The following is a 15,636-nucleotide window of genomic DNA, read 5'->3' as shown; positions in this document are numbered from 1 at the left end:
GTCCACATCCCTTTAGGCTATAAAGTAAACTGGACCTCACTTTTGCTTGGGCAACATTTTAAGTTTTTTGGTTTTTTTTAACTATTCTTGTATAATTCTTTTTAAGTACTACTGTTCTTTTGAGGTTTTGACTCTTACGTTCTTTACACGTATGGTCTCAGTTTAAAAATAAGTAAATAATAAAACCAAGGTGTTGAATTAAAAAAAGGAGTAGATTTTGTTTCCGGGACTAGTTCTGCCTCTAGAGCTGTGTGACCATGGACAAGTCATTTGTCTCATCCAATTTTCTTTTTTTTTTTTTTCCTTCTGTAAATCAAGTAGGTGATTTTTAGCATGTCTTTGAAACTTTCAAAACCTTTGATTTCATGTAATATAATGCAAAAAATAAATAGGTAAATCACATTTTTTTTTCCTGGGACTGAAGTGGCCCTGTGTAAAAGATTATAATAATGGCCTTTGAAGGTGTTTCCCTCTTTCATAAAACACCCTCGAGTATCTGCAATAAAGGGCAGGCACCATTACTTTTTTCTTTGCTTCAGAATAAATTCTGGGATTGTCTCCCCCTTTATGGGCCCCCTTTGAATTCTTAACCATGCTATATGTTTTTCTAAATTTCTTACTATTTCTATCTCACAAGCTTGTTGCTTTCCTTTGTCAATAGCTATATCCCTCTCTCCCGCCGAAGATAAAGAATCTTCCCCTTCTAAACGAGCCCCCTCACCTTCCTAACCTTCAGTTCCATAGTAATTAATATTACAAGCAACTCATACTTTAGCTAGTCATATTTGAAGATGAGGAGGCCATGGTCCTTTAGTTGATGCCTCACAGAACTCTGGGCCAGGCGTACTTGAAAAACAGTTTGACCTTTGAATAGCTTCTTGTTGATATCCTTCACAGATGATGGCAACGTTTTCTTGTTTAAATAAGAGTTTCCCTATTTCCTCTACTTTTCAGGAAAATAATTAAATTAAATGTTCATTCAACAGAATGGAAGGAAAGGGTCAAGCAGATTTAATATAAAAATATGCCCAAGTACGTTCTTATTACAAATTATTTGAAAACTTCTTTTTCTCTAGAATGGATAGAGTTATAAAACTTGCCTATGTAACAATGTAATGATGATTAAATGACATAAAACAGAGCCTGGCAAAAAGAAAGCACTGAATAAGCATTATGTATTATTATTATTATATCATCTTCAAATATAATTAAAAACTTACAATGATAAAACATTTATCAGTCTTGCACTAGCAAAAAAAATAACCTTTATAATTTCATCTTAAAAAATTGCTAGTGTCTCACCATTTGAGAAGTTATGTTATTCTCTTGATAATAAATGTATAAACCTCTCTCAATCTACTAAAAGTGTTATAAGTTTCTTGGGAATGCGAGAAAGAAGGAGCAGGATTTAAAAGATTAAGAACCTGGAAAAATTGAGCAAAGAAAGGGGAAGATGAAAGAAAGTAACTCTAAACTTAAACAATTAGTAATGCAATGATAGAAGTGTTCAAAAAATAGAAAGATAATATTCACATTGCCAGGATTTAAGACTACAACAATATAGAGGATTAAGGAAAGATGAGCCAAAAAGCTCAACCAAATCTTGCTGTATGTTCCAGAAGCTCTTTGCACTTCTCAGTTACCACTTCCACGTTCTTGTTTTGTGCTTGTCTCCCACACTTGTCTGTATTTATAATGAGGGTAGGGACCAAGTTTTATTTATTCACTACCACGTTTCCAGTACCTAGCACAATCATAGTAAGTGATTAATAAATATTTGCTCACATAAAACAAAAGTGTATGACAAAAGCTGGTAGAAACCACCTTCCCAACACTACCATGAAAAGAATTTGAAGATATTACTATTTCAGTAGTGAATAAAATTGAGAGATTGTATATATCATTATATTTTGGAATTGAATGGAGAGGGGGACAAAAGAATCTTGTAAGCAGATAATTATTGATAATTACTGATACATCCATGTAACAAATATTTACCATGTATGGCTTAACCAGTACTAAAGAGAAATGTGTGAAGAATCTAGACCTAGCCCATGTTCTCATGGAACTTACTGTCTGACAGGATAGATAGATAGATAGATATTTGATTAACTGAGGTAAATGTTCTGAAATAGAAGTGTATCATACTTTCAAACGTGCAGTGTGTAACTGGGTCAGGAGAGTGGGTGGGGGGACAATTGGTGACATTTAAGCTGACGGATGAAATAGGCATTAGTCAGCTTGGGGAGGAGGCAATTCCAGGCAGAAAGAACAGCAGATGCAAAGCCTTCGAGGAAGGAAAGATCCTAACCTAGTCTTAGGATGGAAAAGGTCTGAAATAGCATAAGTGTAGTGGGCAGAAGGAAAAGAAGTGATGGATGAGTTGAACAGTTGAACAGTCAAGGATAGTCCGTATGGGTATCAGTAGGCCAATGGGAAACCACTGAGGGATTTTAAGCACTAGAATGACATAGCTCTATTTTAAAACAAGTACTTTAGAAACTGAATAGAAGATGGTTTGGAGTATATATGAAGAATTGTTTTCATATTATTGTAGTAATAAAGGCAAAGGAGAATTGTAGCTTGGGTCAGGGAAGAGCCACTGGAAATGAAGACATGTGAATGCTGTAGCATATATTCAGGAAATAATATCTATCTCTTGGAATGTGTTTGGATATAGACAGGGAGAAATAGGTAAAAGGTAAATAGGTAAAAACTAACTTTCTGGATTCTGGTTTGGGTAAACCAGAATAACGTGCTTTTTATAGAGTAGAATATTGAAGGGAGGGAAGGGATTGATGTTTAGTTTTGGATACATTTGGTTTAGACGGTGACAGCACATCCAAGCAGTGATGTCAAGGAGATGGTTAAGGTCTTGCCTTTGTAACTCCATCTGGTGCTCCAGTTCTTTCTGTTTAGCTGCCGTGCCAAAGTTCCGGCCAAGTTCACCTGTAAGTTTCGGCAATGGAAAGATGCTGAAGCCCTTGAAGCTGAGAAGAGCGTTATAATGCATTGGGGGAATTAATACAGAGAAAGCTTTGTTTTTCCCCTGTTACTTTGAATCACAGTTAAGATATAATTGATGAAGGCAGCAAATAAAAAAGGGATGGAGAAAATGAAAGAATAAAACGGAATATTGACCGTGAATGCCAATGATCTATGCTCAGACTCTGTGTTTATTTATTTTAGGATGAGTCATTACACTTGGTGATTATGAGTGGATCTGGGAAATGCAGATAGTTATGACTAAAAAGGAAAGAGGGTAATAAAGAATAATGTTTTAGATCTTTTTGTTGACTTTACTTTTGGGTCATGTAAAGACCCCCAGAAAACTTCCTCACAGCTCCTTCTTTTCCCTTCCCTTTCCCCTTTTCATTTTCTTTTCTTTCATAAACTTTACTCATCTTTTTCCTCCTTAGCTCTCCCATTTCCAACTGGAAATTTCAGCTGATGAGGGGACATTGTGAGGGCTAGTAACGTGAAAATATTACAATTTTTTGTCTTTTTTTTTTTTTTTTTAGTTTTGAGTGGGTGAAGTATCACCTTCATATTTTTGTGTCATCAGCTTTGTTTTTATGTTAACAATATTCTTTTAGATCTTTTTTTTTTTTAGATTTTATTTATTTATTAAATAGAGAGCAAGAGAGTACAGGCAGGGGAGCAGTAGAGGGAAAAGGAGAAGCAGAGTCCCTGCTGAGCACAGGAGATGGAGGTGGGGCTCCATCCCAGGACCCTGGGATCATGACCCAAGCTGAAGGCAGATGCTTACCCATCTGAACCACCAGGCACCTGTTATATTAATAATATTATATGAGAGGTCAAATAGATGGAATAAGTCAGGAAAAATATGCCTTAACTTTTCCTAAGTGTCTGAATTTTACTCAAGAAAAGCAAAAATTTGCCAAAGGAAAGATTGCTGGGAGATTTTTCTTTAGAAAAGAAAAATTGTTGTAGATTATGAAAGACAATAGAAATCTCAAACTATATAGTTACCACTGACTCCTATTCAGAAAATAAATACATTAATCAAGTTTTCGTGGACATTATTTAGCAGATCTGTTGTGCTAAATGTGTAACTGTTGTCTACGTAATTTTTTTTTTTTAATTTTATTTATGTGTCAGAGAGAGAGAGCGTGAGAGAGCACAGGCAGAGTGACAGGCTCCCAGGCGAGCAAGGAGCCCGATGCGGGACTCAACCCCAGGACGCTGGGATCATGACTGGAGCTGAAGGCAGCTGCTTAACCAACTGAGCCACCCAGTTGTCCCTGTCATCTACATAATTTTAAGGGGATTCTGTAGTACAGCAGATTTGAAGAATACGCCATACCATACTCTCATGAAGCTTCAGAATACCTATGATCATCCAAAGGTCCTTGAAAACTCTGCAACAAAGTATCCCAGCATCTCTAAAAGTTATTCAAGCCCCATTTTGTCTCCATTACAGCTTTAAAGTGTCCTGCAAAACAGTATTCCAAGAGACCAGTTTGGGTAAAGCTTACCTGAGTCATTGAAGATTTTAAGAAATATCCAGAGTAAGAACTTCCATGAGTTCATGAATGAGAAGGTTCTGCTTAATACATAAACTACCTGACTGAAACATCAATCTTATTTCCCTAAATTCTTACTCTCTTAACTGGAAGGATTCTTTAAACAACCAAAGTGCACATTTTCCTCTCTCCTCTAAAATCCTTAATCACTTTTATCATTCCATAGTATCAAATTTTCATTATTTTTCTTTTATAGACTATAAAGTCTGTTTTAGGGTATAGTCCTATCTTCTAAACTATCGCTGCATTTGAATTTTAGCCACTTTAAAAAAATCAGAGTCCTGAAAACTGGACAGTATCTTTGTAAAGCTTCAAAAATATATGAAAAATATGAAAATCCATCTGCCTTTTCCTTACTTCATTTCATTGTACTGTGTTCCCCAAGTTGATTTCTCTCCATTAGGAAAATTCATCAAATGAAAAACTTTTGCTAATTAAGTAACAATATTGTGAAACTTCTTGATGCACAGCAGATGGCATATTTGCACATATGTAATGAGTAGACTATTGTTGCCTCAGAATATTTTTGCAATCATTGATACGATTCCTTTCCCCCTCAATGTTATGACATCAATGATCTGTGGAAGAAACTCAGATGCAGAAACATTCACCGACATAATCAAAACTGTATAAGGCTGTATGAAGTAAACACCTCCATTCATTAGCAAGCTACAATCTACTTCTCCATTTTTATTTTTAATGACCACATTTACAAATATAAAGGTATAATACTCTTCAGATTTAACAACTCCTCTTTTTTCCAACTGTGTGCTCTGGTGTGTAAAACACAATAGCGCATTGAAAAATAGTCCCACTTACTAATTCAAATCTAAATATGAAACCCTAAAATTCTTAATCCTTACTGAGATTTGCCTAATTTTACAAAAATTGCACATCTCTGTGTAATACTGATAACCTCCAAAAAGAGGGTGGTTTATAGAATATTAATAATTGTAAAATATCCATAGAGTATCATAACAGGTGAACCACTGTGCAAAATAAAGAATATACAAATATTAATAACAAGACATTGCTTATGTCTCCAAGCAGCTCAAACTGGGTGGAGGGAGTTTGCACATTAAAAACAAAACCGAATAGGGACGCGTGGGTCGCTCAGTCAGTTAAGCCGCTGACTTCGTCTCGGGCCATGGTCCCAGGGTCCTGGGATAGAGTCCCACATCGGGCTCCTTGCTCTGCAGGGAGCCTGCTTCTCTCTCCTCCTCTGTCTGCCACTCTGCCTGCTTATGCGTGTGCTCTATCTCTCTCTCTCTCTCTCTCACAAATAAATAAATAAAATCTTTAAAAACAAAACAGAATAAAACAAAACAAAATAAATCTCATGCAGTCATAGGAAGACTCTGATAACAAATGGAAAGGAACCATCAGCAAACCCAGCCTAGAGCTGGAGAAGTAATGACTTCTAGATAAAAGGTGTTGAGGATGGATTCCCAAGAGAAATTATGTGACATTTAAAGGCTGAGGGTATTAAAGAGAAGCCTGGTATTCACAAGGAATGTTTGAACACAGGCATGACGTTTATTCTTTTTTAAAGATTTTATTTATTTATTTGGGGGGGTGGGCACAAGCAGGGTGAGTGGCAGAGGGAGAGGGAGAAGCAGGCTCCACGCTGAGCAGGGAGCCCTTCCTGGGACTGGATCCCAGATCCCTGGGATCATGACCTGAGTCAAAGATAGAGGCTTAACTTACTGAGCCACCCAGGTGTCCCATGGCATGAAGTTTAAAAGTGAAGACATTTATGAAGTGAAATAAAATAATGAAAATAAAATGACTGGTGTTCAGGAGTATTTGAGAGAAATGAGGGCCCAAAGTCAGTTTGGAATTAGCTATTAGGTCAGATTGATAGGTTTTGTTTTGTTTTGATGTTCTTCTCTACCTTTTTAAAAGCATAAAACAATATGTATAACCTATAATCACACACTTCTTTTGAATTATTTCCTTTGCTCAGCATTTTCTGTCTTGCTTAGATGTGCTTCAGGCAATAACATATTCTTCATAGGACTATAAACTTTAACCAAATTACTACAAATATTCTTTTTATATTGAAGTTACTTTTAAATTTTGGCTCTCCTAAGCAACACATGCAGTTGAGATATGTGTAAATGTAAGGAACCAGATAGATAGATGATAGATAGATAGATAGATAGAGACTGTGTAGAATAATACTTTTAATCTGGATTTTAATGAAAGGGTTTCAATTTGGTAAAATGACATAGAAAGCACTTTTAGGGTTGTATAGATTAAGGCTGGTGCCTGTGTCAGAAAATAGTGAAATAGAATAGCAATGAAACTTCTGGACTAAAACTTTGAGGGAATGCAAACTTAGTTGATTCTATTCAGGACTTTGACAAATGGGGTAATTAAAGCATTACAATTTATAAGAATAAATAAATAAACTATAATAAGAAACCAACAAAAATATTGTCCAAGTTTTATTTATTAAACCCCATATTTACCTAGCTTGCTCTTTCGTGCCTGCTCAAATACCATCTCTTAGAGAACCTTTCCTGGAGTATTCAACATAAAACAGCAGACTATAGGTTTGGAATGGAATAGAGTTCTTTAAAAAAAGAAGAAAAAGAGAAAATTTAGAAAAATCATCAATATATGTATTTAAAAATTCTTTGATACTGCTACCAGAAATATAGATAACATAACTGAATAAATGCATATATTCTGCTTAGATAATCATTAGGAAGATACTATCAAAGGTCTAGAGTTAGATATATTAATCATCAACTGAGATAGGTATCTATGCCAGAAAATTAATAGTGCAACTTTTTTGGGGAAGAGACAATATAATTTGAAATAATCAATAATGTTATAGAGTTCTGTTTGGTTAGATCAATTAATAATTTGTTCTTCCAAACTTGCTTTCAGTTTGAATTAGGTGAGTCTGTGGGATTCACATGTATTCTGAATTTAATGATTATTTTAAAGAGGTATAGATTGATTAATTGATTAATTGGATCATTTACAATTACTTTTGTGATACATAGTGGTAATGGTAAGGGAATTTAGATGATCCTTCATGACAATATTTTGCCTATATTAGCAAGTTATATCACAGCACCATTCTAGCAAATATGAAAAGAACTAAATAATTGTATATTACAGTGGGAGAAATCAAAGTGCATGGAGATTAATGGTTTAGCGAAGACCACTGATAATGCCATGGATAGAAGCTGGAAAAAAATAATGGCTATTTGTCTTAGTTCTAGTATTTCTTGCAACAAAGTATATGTAATTTCTGTCAGTATGATCTTTGTTGTTTTCTGCATTAAGTCCTAGAGCAGATTCAAACATGTCCATGTAGATAATTATAATAAGAGAAAGGAAGCATTTTGATAAAATATTTTTATTATTATTAATAACAATAATATAATCATGGTTATAAAAATAGCAACTTTATTAACTACAGAAACTTTATATACAAGTCATAACCACAGTGTTCCCTTTTTGGGTAAGCATCCAGCTATACCACTCTATAGGCAGCTTATCAATTTCCTATTTACACCAAGACAAACAGTCATAACATCCACAGTATTCCATTTTCAGTTTCCTAAAGACAGAAACTTTCTGTGCAAATGGAAATGAACCTACTTAAATTTACACTGTCAAGGTTTGGGGGACCAGAAAATTTTAACTTTTTTTTTTTGTATTAGTAAATTCTTAGTATGAAACTCAGTTGAACATTGAAGGAGAACTTCTTTTTGAACTTTATTGTGTAAAGTATTTACACATAGACTATGTCTTTTTATTCAAGTTAACTCTATTGTTCAAATGAGTTTGTCTATAAATACGAGGTAAAATTAAAGTGATATGTGAAAACTTAGTAAATCAATTTAAAGTTTTTTAGTATGAGAGTTTATTAAAATTCTTTACCTCGTGATTTCTATATTGCAGTACTAGTATCTCTTTTAAAAAAGAAAAAAAAATATTTAAAAACAAGAACAAAATGCTAACAACAGTTTCTTACTTCTTGACAGTGCTTTTTTTTTTTCCCTAAGAGAATGTTGTGGCTATAACATTCACTTTGTATAGTACCATTGGTACCAACAAGAAATATTCACAGGAATAAGTGAAATACAATTTTGCTATCACATGCCATTATTATTTATTTTCCTTGCCTTCCAGTGTCTCACGTTTCCCATAGTTTGAAACACTTAGATAGCAAGCAAGAGCCTATTAATGCTAGAGACTGACTCAATGTAAACCATTTTACTGAGGACCTGCCCACAGCAAATAGGTAAAATTCATTACATATTTTACAATAAAATTAAAGAAGTATACAAAAGGATTATCATCCCTTCTGCACGGCAGAGGCATTATGACAAATATTTTAATTTTATGTTACTATTCCTGGCAGACATAAGAAAATGTCCACAATTACAACAGCACATAACCATTATTCAAACAGCCCAAACAAAAAATAACATTGAAACTTCTAGATTAAAAGATCTGTTTGTCCATTACTCAAAATACAATGGATTTTGGATAAGTTGGATTTTTCATTTCTTGTCATTTATTAAGAAAAGAATGACCAGGATATAGTATTTTTCTCCAGAGAAAAATGACATGATTATTCATTGTCTTACCACCTAAAATTGCATGGATCTTGTTCATCTTGCGTTTACTGTCAAGTCTACTGATCTCCCCTTATTACAAAGGGAACTTCTCAAAGCTAGGACTGCTTTGTGCACCATGTCTGATGTTTTATTGGTGGTATGTTTTAATAAAATGAAATAACTAGAAAACATTTATAAAATGGAAATGGAATGGAAAACATTGAGTTCAAGATATCTAAAAAGTTAGCTGCATCTTATATCTATTCTTATTTCTCTTTCCATGGAAATTTAGAGAAAAGACAAGAAAGAAATCTCTTAAAATGTGAGTATTTAGATATATTAGAATTTCATAAATGTTTTACAAATATCATTAATATATGATTTAATCAAATTTTACCATTTCAAGAAAAAAACTGAAAAGTTCTTCAATTTGGGGACAATATACCTTTGAAATTTCTAGTGTTTTTATTAAAATGATATATCACATAAGGAAAGAAAAATATAATCAAAGAAGATAATGTGGACTGACCACTTTTTAGATCTTTCTTTACTTTCAGTGTTTCTTGATATCAGAACATATTTTATTATAATATGTTCAATTTGTGTGGCACAATTTGGATGGATATTCTGGATTTGAATAGTTATTTCTGGATTTGCTCTGCTGTACTCTCTGGACTAAACTTTCAAGTAAATTTAAGAGCGTTTTGCTCAAGATTGAACAGTGTTCTATGAAGTGTTGAGCATTGTTTGGATCTCTGGTCTTAATTGATATCATTCAAGAGAAACAAATTAGAGAAATGGGAATACTGGATTGGAATCACTCAAAAAATTATTTTTAAATTTGTACAAGGTGATTTTGTGAAAATTCACAGCCCATCCTATTATACCTTGTTGTCTCATTTCTTGACAAATAAAGGATTTTTAGTTGATCATGCCAAATACAATAACAAATATGATAATTTTGCATTATGAGACAATACAAAATTTGAATGAATATTCCCCTTGGCATTTGAAAGATTTATGTAAAATGAAATAGGATAAAATGGAGAAATTTTCATAAAATATTTCATTCTGCAGATTTAACTCCCCTTTAGAAAATAATTGAAGTCAGTTTAGACAAGCTAGTTCCTTTCCTTTCCTTTTACATTTTTTTTTCCTTTACTTGAGTGAAGTTTCATTAGGCTAAAAAACTTTTAGGTTGAGATATGTATCCTGACTTTTTTCTTCAATATATACTTTAATTCCTAGTTTGATGAAAGTCTATTTACAAATCTTTGGAAACATGGAAATTTTCCTCTGAAATAATTTTTAAAAATTTAAAGAAGATGAGCTACAAGCCAATCACTGCAGCAAGTCTTAGAATTAACCTACTTAAATGCTTTTTTAAGCTTCAGTTAGACAATTACCTAAGAATAATAAGGAAAATACCTTAGGAAAGTAGATCTAAAAATATTTTGCATAAATAAGGGTCCCTAAATTTAAAAGAAAGAAATAATACTAATACACATAACCCTCTTCCCTTTAAGAATTAGAAACTACACAATGACTAGGATGATAAATACAGTTAAACACATAGATTAGGTGACTTAACTTTGTGGGTCATGACCACACCTTAAATGTCAACCAGTAGAGAGGTCATCTGCAGATTACATATACAGAATGAGTTGGTCACTTCTTTCTTTCTCCTTTCCTTGAAATTTCTACTGGTCTTTATAAATTTCTCTTTTTCTCTTAAGGAAAAGTACAGGTACACACTTTCAGAATATTTAGAGGTTACATTAGATATACCATGATTTGAACTCTAGTGCATGCACATGTGTACCCAGGTCTGCAAAGATGGGCACATGATTTTGTAGAAAGCATATGGACCAGTATTAGAGGATACACAGTGAAGAGAAATGAATGAAATATAATGTATGGCATATGAAAGGTAATATAATTTAATATAGAGTTACAAGTTAAGGACAAAGGTATAAATTGTCTTTGTGAGGTTAAAATAACGTTTAACTTACAGTTTATTCATAAACTAACCTTGGAAAGCAGCGTAGAGAGATTAATTGAACTTTTCCATTAAATCTTTTATCATCCAGCAATTATACCTTTGCAGTTTTTAATCCATTCAAGTATCTTCAGGAGATATGTTACTACACTTGCATGTACCTTAATTCACTTCAACATTTACAAAATAACACTGACAAACAAAACAACAGAAAACACCCATAAATATTAATGAGTATCTTAACAAACATGACACTCAAGTAGTTGTCTTAGGATTGCTTTAAGTGACATTTTAATTCCATGTTCTCTGAAATCTTCATGTAAAATAGAATTCTATTGATTGAAGCTTCAGACAAAATTCCATCAGCTATGACTGTGGTATCTTATAAGTTAATATAATTTTGTGTATCCATTTTGCATAATATGCTACTCGGACAAAAATGCCAGGACGATTTGGAATGGCACATCCACGACCAGGAACAATGACACCAAGAACCATTCTCATTTTATGCTGTTCACAAACAAGTGGGCCACCGTAATCTCCCTAGGAAGAAGACATGCAACAATAAAAACAGCAAAAAAGTATTATTCTAGAAATAAAAATTAATAGTTCATTAATATTTCCTATACAGATTTAGATCTCAAATATACACATATACAAAAAAGGAATAGCTGCAACTGAGATATGAAGACATAAATAGATGTACTAGGCCATTGGTCATCTTTTTATTGTTTACCCAAGTCAGACTGAGAGAAGTACAGAAGTTCAAAGTGTTCTATCATGTGGAGTATTCCTTTAATAATGACTTATCTAGGGGCACCTAATGGCTCAGTGGGTTAAGCCTCTGCCTTCAGTTCAGGTCATGATCTCAGGGTCCTGGGATCAAGTCCCGCATCGGGCTCTCTGCTTGGCGGGGAGCCTGCTTCCTCCTCTCTCTCTCTCTGCCTGCTTCTCTGCTTCTCTGCCTACTTGTGATCATTCTCTGTCAAATAAATAAAAATTTAACCAAAAAAAAAAAAAAAAAAGAATGACTTCTCTAGGGGTGCCTGGGTTGGCTCTTGATTTCAGCTCAGGTTGTGATCTCAGGGTCATGGGATCAAACCCCACATCAGTCTCCACACTCAGCATGGAGTCTGCTTGTACCTCTCCCTTTGCTTCTCCTTCTGCTTGCACACACACACTCTCTCTCTCTTTCTCAATTTAGTTAATTAATTATTTAAAATACATAAAAAAAAGAATGACTTGTCTTATACAAAATATCCACTCATCTTTTAAAATGTTTTTTCTTTGTTGAATGCAGATACATTAACACAAAATAAAAGATAGCTATTAATAAGGTAGGCTTTATATTTATTTTTATTTTCCTCTGATGTTCAAAATATGTTCAATATAGACAATTTAGAAAATGCAAAAAATACAAGAACTTTTGTACTCCACCTATAATCATACAGTTTTAATTATTAAATTGCATCAAAATTTCCCTTATTTCTGAAGCTTTTTGCTTTCCTTCCTTTAATCTTGTCTCCAAAAAATTTTTAGAAAATTAAATATAAATCATAATTGATAAAATAATTCTATTTACTGTTTGGAAATTATGTTTGGGGGCATAAAGAAAGAATATTCCTGAACTTACTGTTGTATTTGTAGTTAACATAATTATATTTATGTATTTTTTTGTCTCATACCCCCTTTGTAGAAGGTAGCTTCTAATTTCATGACATTTTTTATATGGTTACCGTGTTTTATCATCACATATAGATAAACGATAGATGAAATATGAATAGATTGATAGATTGATTTGTGTGTATATTTTTATAAACATGTATACACTAATGCATATTATTATATATAATCATTACAAATATGCTGCATCATTTTCATGCACCATGTAGCCTTCTAAGATTGCAGTGACTGACTTTTGGCATCCTTTTGTGAAGAAGAGTGTTTGAGACTACCTTAATTTTCTCCTAACAGTGATGTGATCAATGAAAATGAAACTACTATAGGATTTACTTCTGTAACACATGTAAAGAAGAGCACTATCAGGACGCCTGGGTGGCTCAGTGGGTTAAGTCTCTGCTTTTGGCTCAGGTCATGATCTCAGGGTCCTAGGATCAAGTCCCGCATAGGGCTCTCTGCTAAGTAGGGAGTCTGCTCCCCCCGCCGCCTGCATCTCTGCCTACTTGTGATCTCTGTCTGTCAAATAAATAAATGAAATCTTAAAAAAAAAAAAAAGAAGAGCATTGTCAACATTGTATGATGGGGAAATCAAGATGGGGGTGAAACAGGAAATAAAACAGTAAGGGAAAATAAGTTATTCTAAGAGACATATAAATTATGACACATAAGTTAATAAATCTGATTTTAAAAAAAATACAGCAATGATTACTGATACAAACTCTTTAAAGCAATTCACTTCGGCAGATTTTCACCAAATGTGATCCTATTGCTATTATACAAACATCTGGGAGGTCTTCTTCAAGTGTTTAGATTTCAGTGGCTTCAGGGATTATATTACCTTTTAAATATAAGTGATTAAAAAAACATAAATGCATTTTGGAGAAGTGGCAGAATCAATTTAAAATTATCTTGCCAATATGGATAAAAATAACAAATACATGATACTGCAATAAATAATTCAATGCTAAAGTTAGAAATGTAACAATGTATAAATGATAAATCATATTGTAGGCTATTCCTGATGATCAGTTGTCAAAGCATTTTTAGTAACGACAGTAAGACTGGATAAGTGCATAGATTCTTAAATGATCTTAAAGATTGGGTTGAGCTCAAAGCTTTGTATTTAAAGGGCTCTTAGTGTAAATAGGTAGCTAAGCAATCAATCAATCAATCAATCATTCTTCCAGCAAATTTTCAGTTCTAATAATGAATGAAGTAATACTGATTTACTGGGAAAACATCAAACCTGAAAGTGGTTGTACACAATCTGTTTCTAACTATGTCATTTTAAAGCAGTTTTTAAGACTCGTTAACTTATGAAATGTATTTTTTCAGGAATAGAATCTCAGACCAATATATATAGCATATGCATGGAAATACATATTTATGCTCCATATTTATTTTCCTACATGTCAAAAGAGATTTCACTTTTTATTGAACTCATTCCATATCTTATCTCACATAGTATTCCCCAACTCCAAAGCTCCTAGGCTTGGAGACTATGTCTCTTATATTCAAAATACATCTAAACACTCCAATCAAAAGACATAAGGTGACAGAATGGATAAAAAAGCAAGAATCATATTAGACCTAAAGACATATGGAGATTGGAAATAAATGTATGGAATAGCATTTATCATGCAAATGGAAGTGAAAAGAAAGCCAGGGATAGGAATACTTATATCATACAAAATAGACTTTAAAACAAAGACTGTAACAAGAGATAAAGAAGGACACTATATAACCATACAGGGATGAATCCAATAAGAAGATAGAACAATTGCATGGAGCACTGGGTGTTATATGCAAACAATGAATCATGAAACACTAAATCAAAAACAAAGGAGGTACTGTATGGTGTCTAACAAAGCATCATAAAAAATTGTAGATATTTATTTACCTAACATGGGAGCACCCTAATACATAAAGCAGCGAATAACAAACATAAAGGAAGTAATTTATAGTAATGCAACAGTAGTAGGAAAACTTTAAGACTCCACTTACATCAATGGATAAATCATCCAAACAGAAAATCAACAAAGAAACAGTGGCTTTGAATGATACAATGGACCAGATGGATTTTACAGATATATTCAGAAAATTTCATTCTAAAACAGTAGAAGTCAATTGCACATGTGACATTCTCCAGAATAGATCACATATAAGGCCACAAGTCAAGTCTCAACAAATTCAGAAAGATTGAGGTTGTATCATGCATCTTTTCCAACTACAACACTATAAAACTAGAAATCAACCACAAGAAAAAATCTGGGAAGACCAACAATATATTTAGGTTAAATAACATGCTGCTAAACAACCAAAAAATCAAAGATGAAATTAAAAAAAATAAACATGGAGACAAATGAATATGAAAACACAGTGGTCAAAAATCTTTGGGATGCAGCAGAAGCTGTTACAAAAGGGAAATTTATAGCAATCCAGGCCTACCTCATGAAGCAAGAAAAATCTCAAGTAAACAACCTAACCTTATACCTAAAGGAGCTATACAAAGAGTAAACAAAACCCAGACCCAAGGAATTATAAAGATTAGGGGAGAAAAAAAAATAGAAACTAAACACACAATAGAGCAGATCAATGAAACTAGAAGCTGTCTCTTTGGAAAGACTAACAAAATCAATAATCTTTAGCCACACTCATCATAGAGAAAGAGAGACAAAGACAGAAGGAAGACTCAAATAAAATCAGAAATGAAGAGGAGATATAACATCTGACAATACAGAAATACAATTGTAAGAGAATATTACAAAAAATTATATGCCAACAAATTGGACAACCTAGAAGAAATGGATAAATTCCTAGAAAC

At 33.2% G+C, this 15,636-nt stretch overlaps 1 protein-coding gene across 2 annotated transcripts in view; it reads right to left on the bottom strand.

Moving 5' to 3' along the window:
• Positions 1 to 8,568: 8,568 nt before the first annotated feature.
• Positions 8,569 to 15,636, bottom strand: part of HGF (hepatocyte growth factor) — a 76,957-nt gene continuing 69,889 nt past the window's right edge. For both annotated transcript variants that reach the window (XM_032873251.1, XM_032873252.1), the window contains one exon: positions 8,569 to 11,675. In XM_032873251.1, coding sequence (XP_032729142.1) covers positions 11,499 to 11,675 — 177 coding nt within the window. In that variant the 3' untranslated portion in view covers positions 8,569 to 11,498. The remainder of the gene's footprint in view (positions 11,676 to 15,636) is intronic.

The sequence above is a fragment of the Lontra canadensis genome, unplaced genomic scaffold, assembly GCF_010015895.1.
Source record: "Lontra canadensis isolate GAN:19392208 unplaced genomic scaffold, GSC_riverotter_1.0 scaffold48, whole genome shotgun sequence".
Lineage (NCBI taxonomy): Eukaryota > Metazoa > Chordata > Mammalia > Carnivora > Mustelidae > Lontra > Lontra canadensis.
This window is presented reverse-complemented; position numbering and strand designations above follow the sequence as displayed.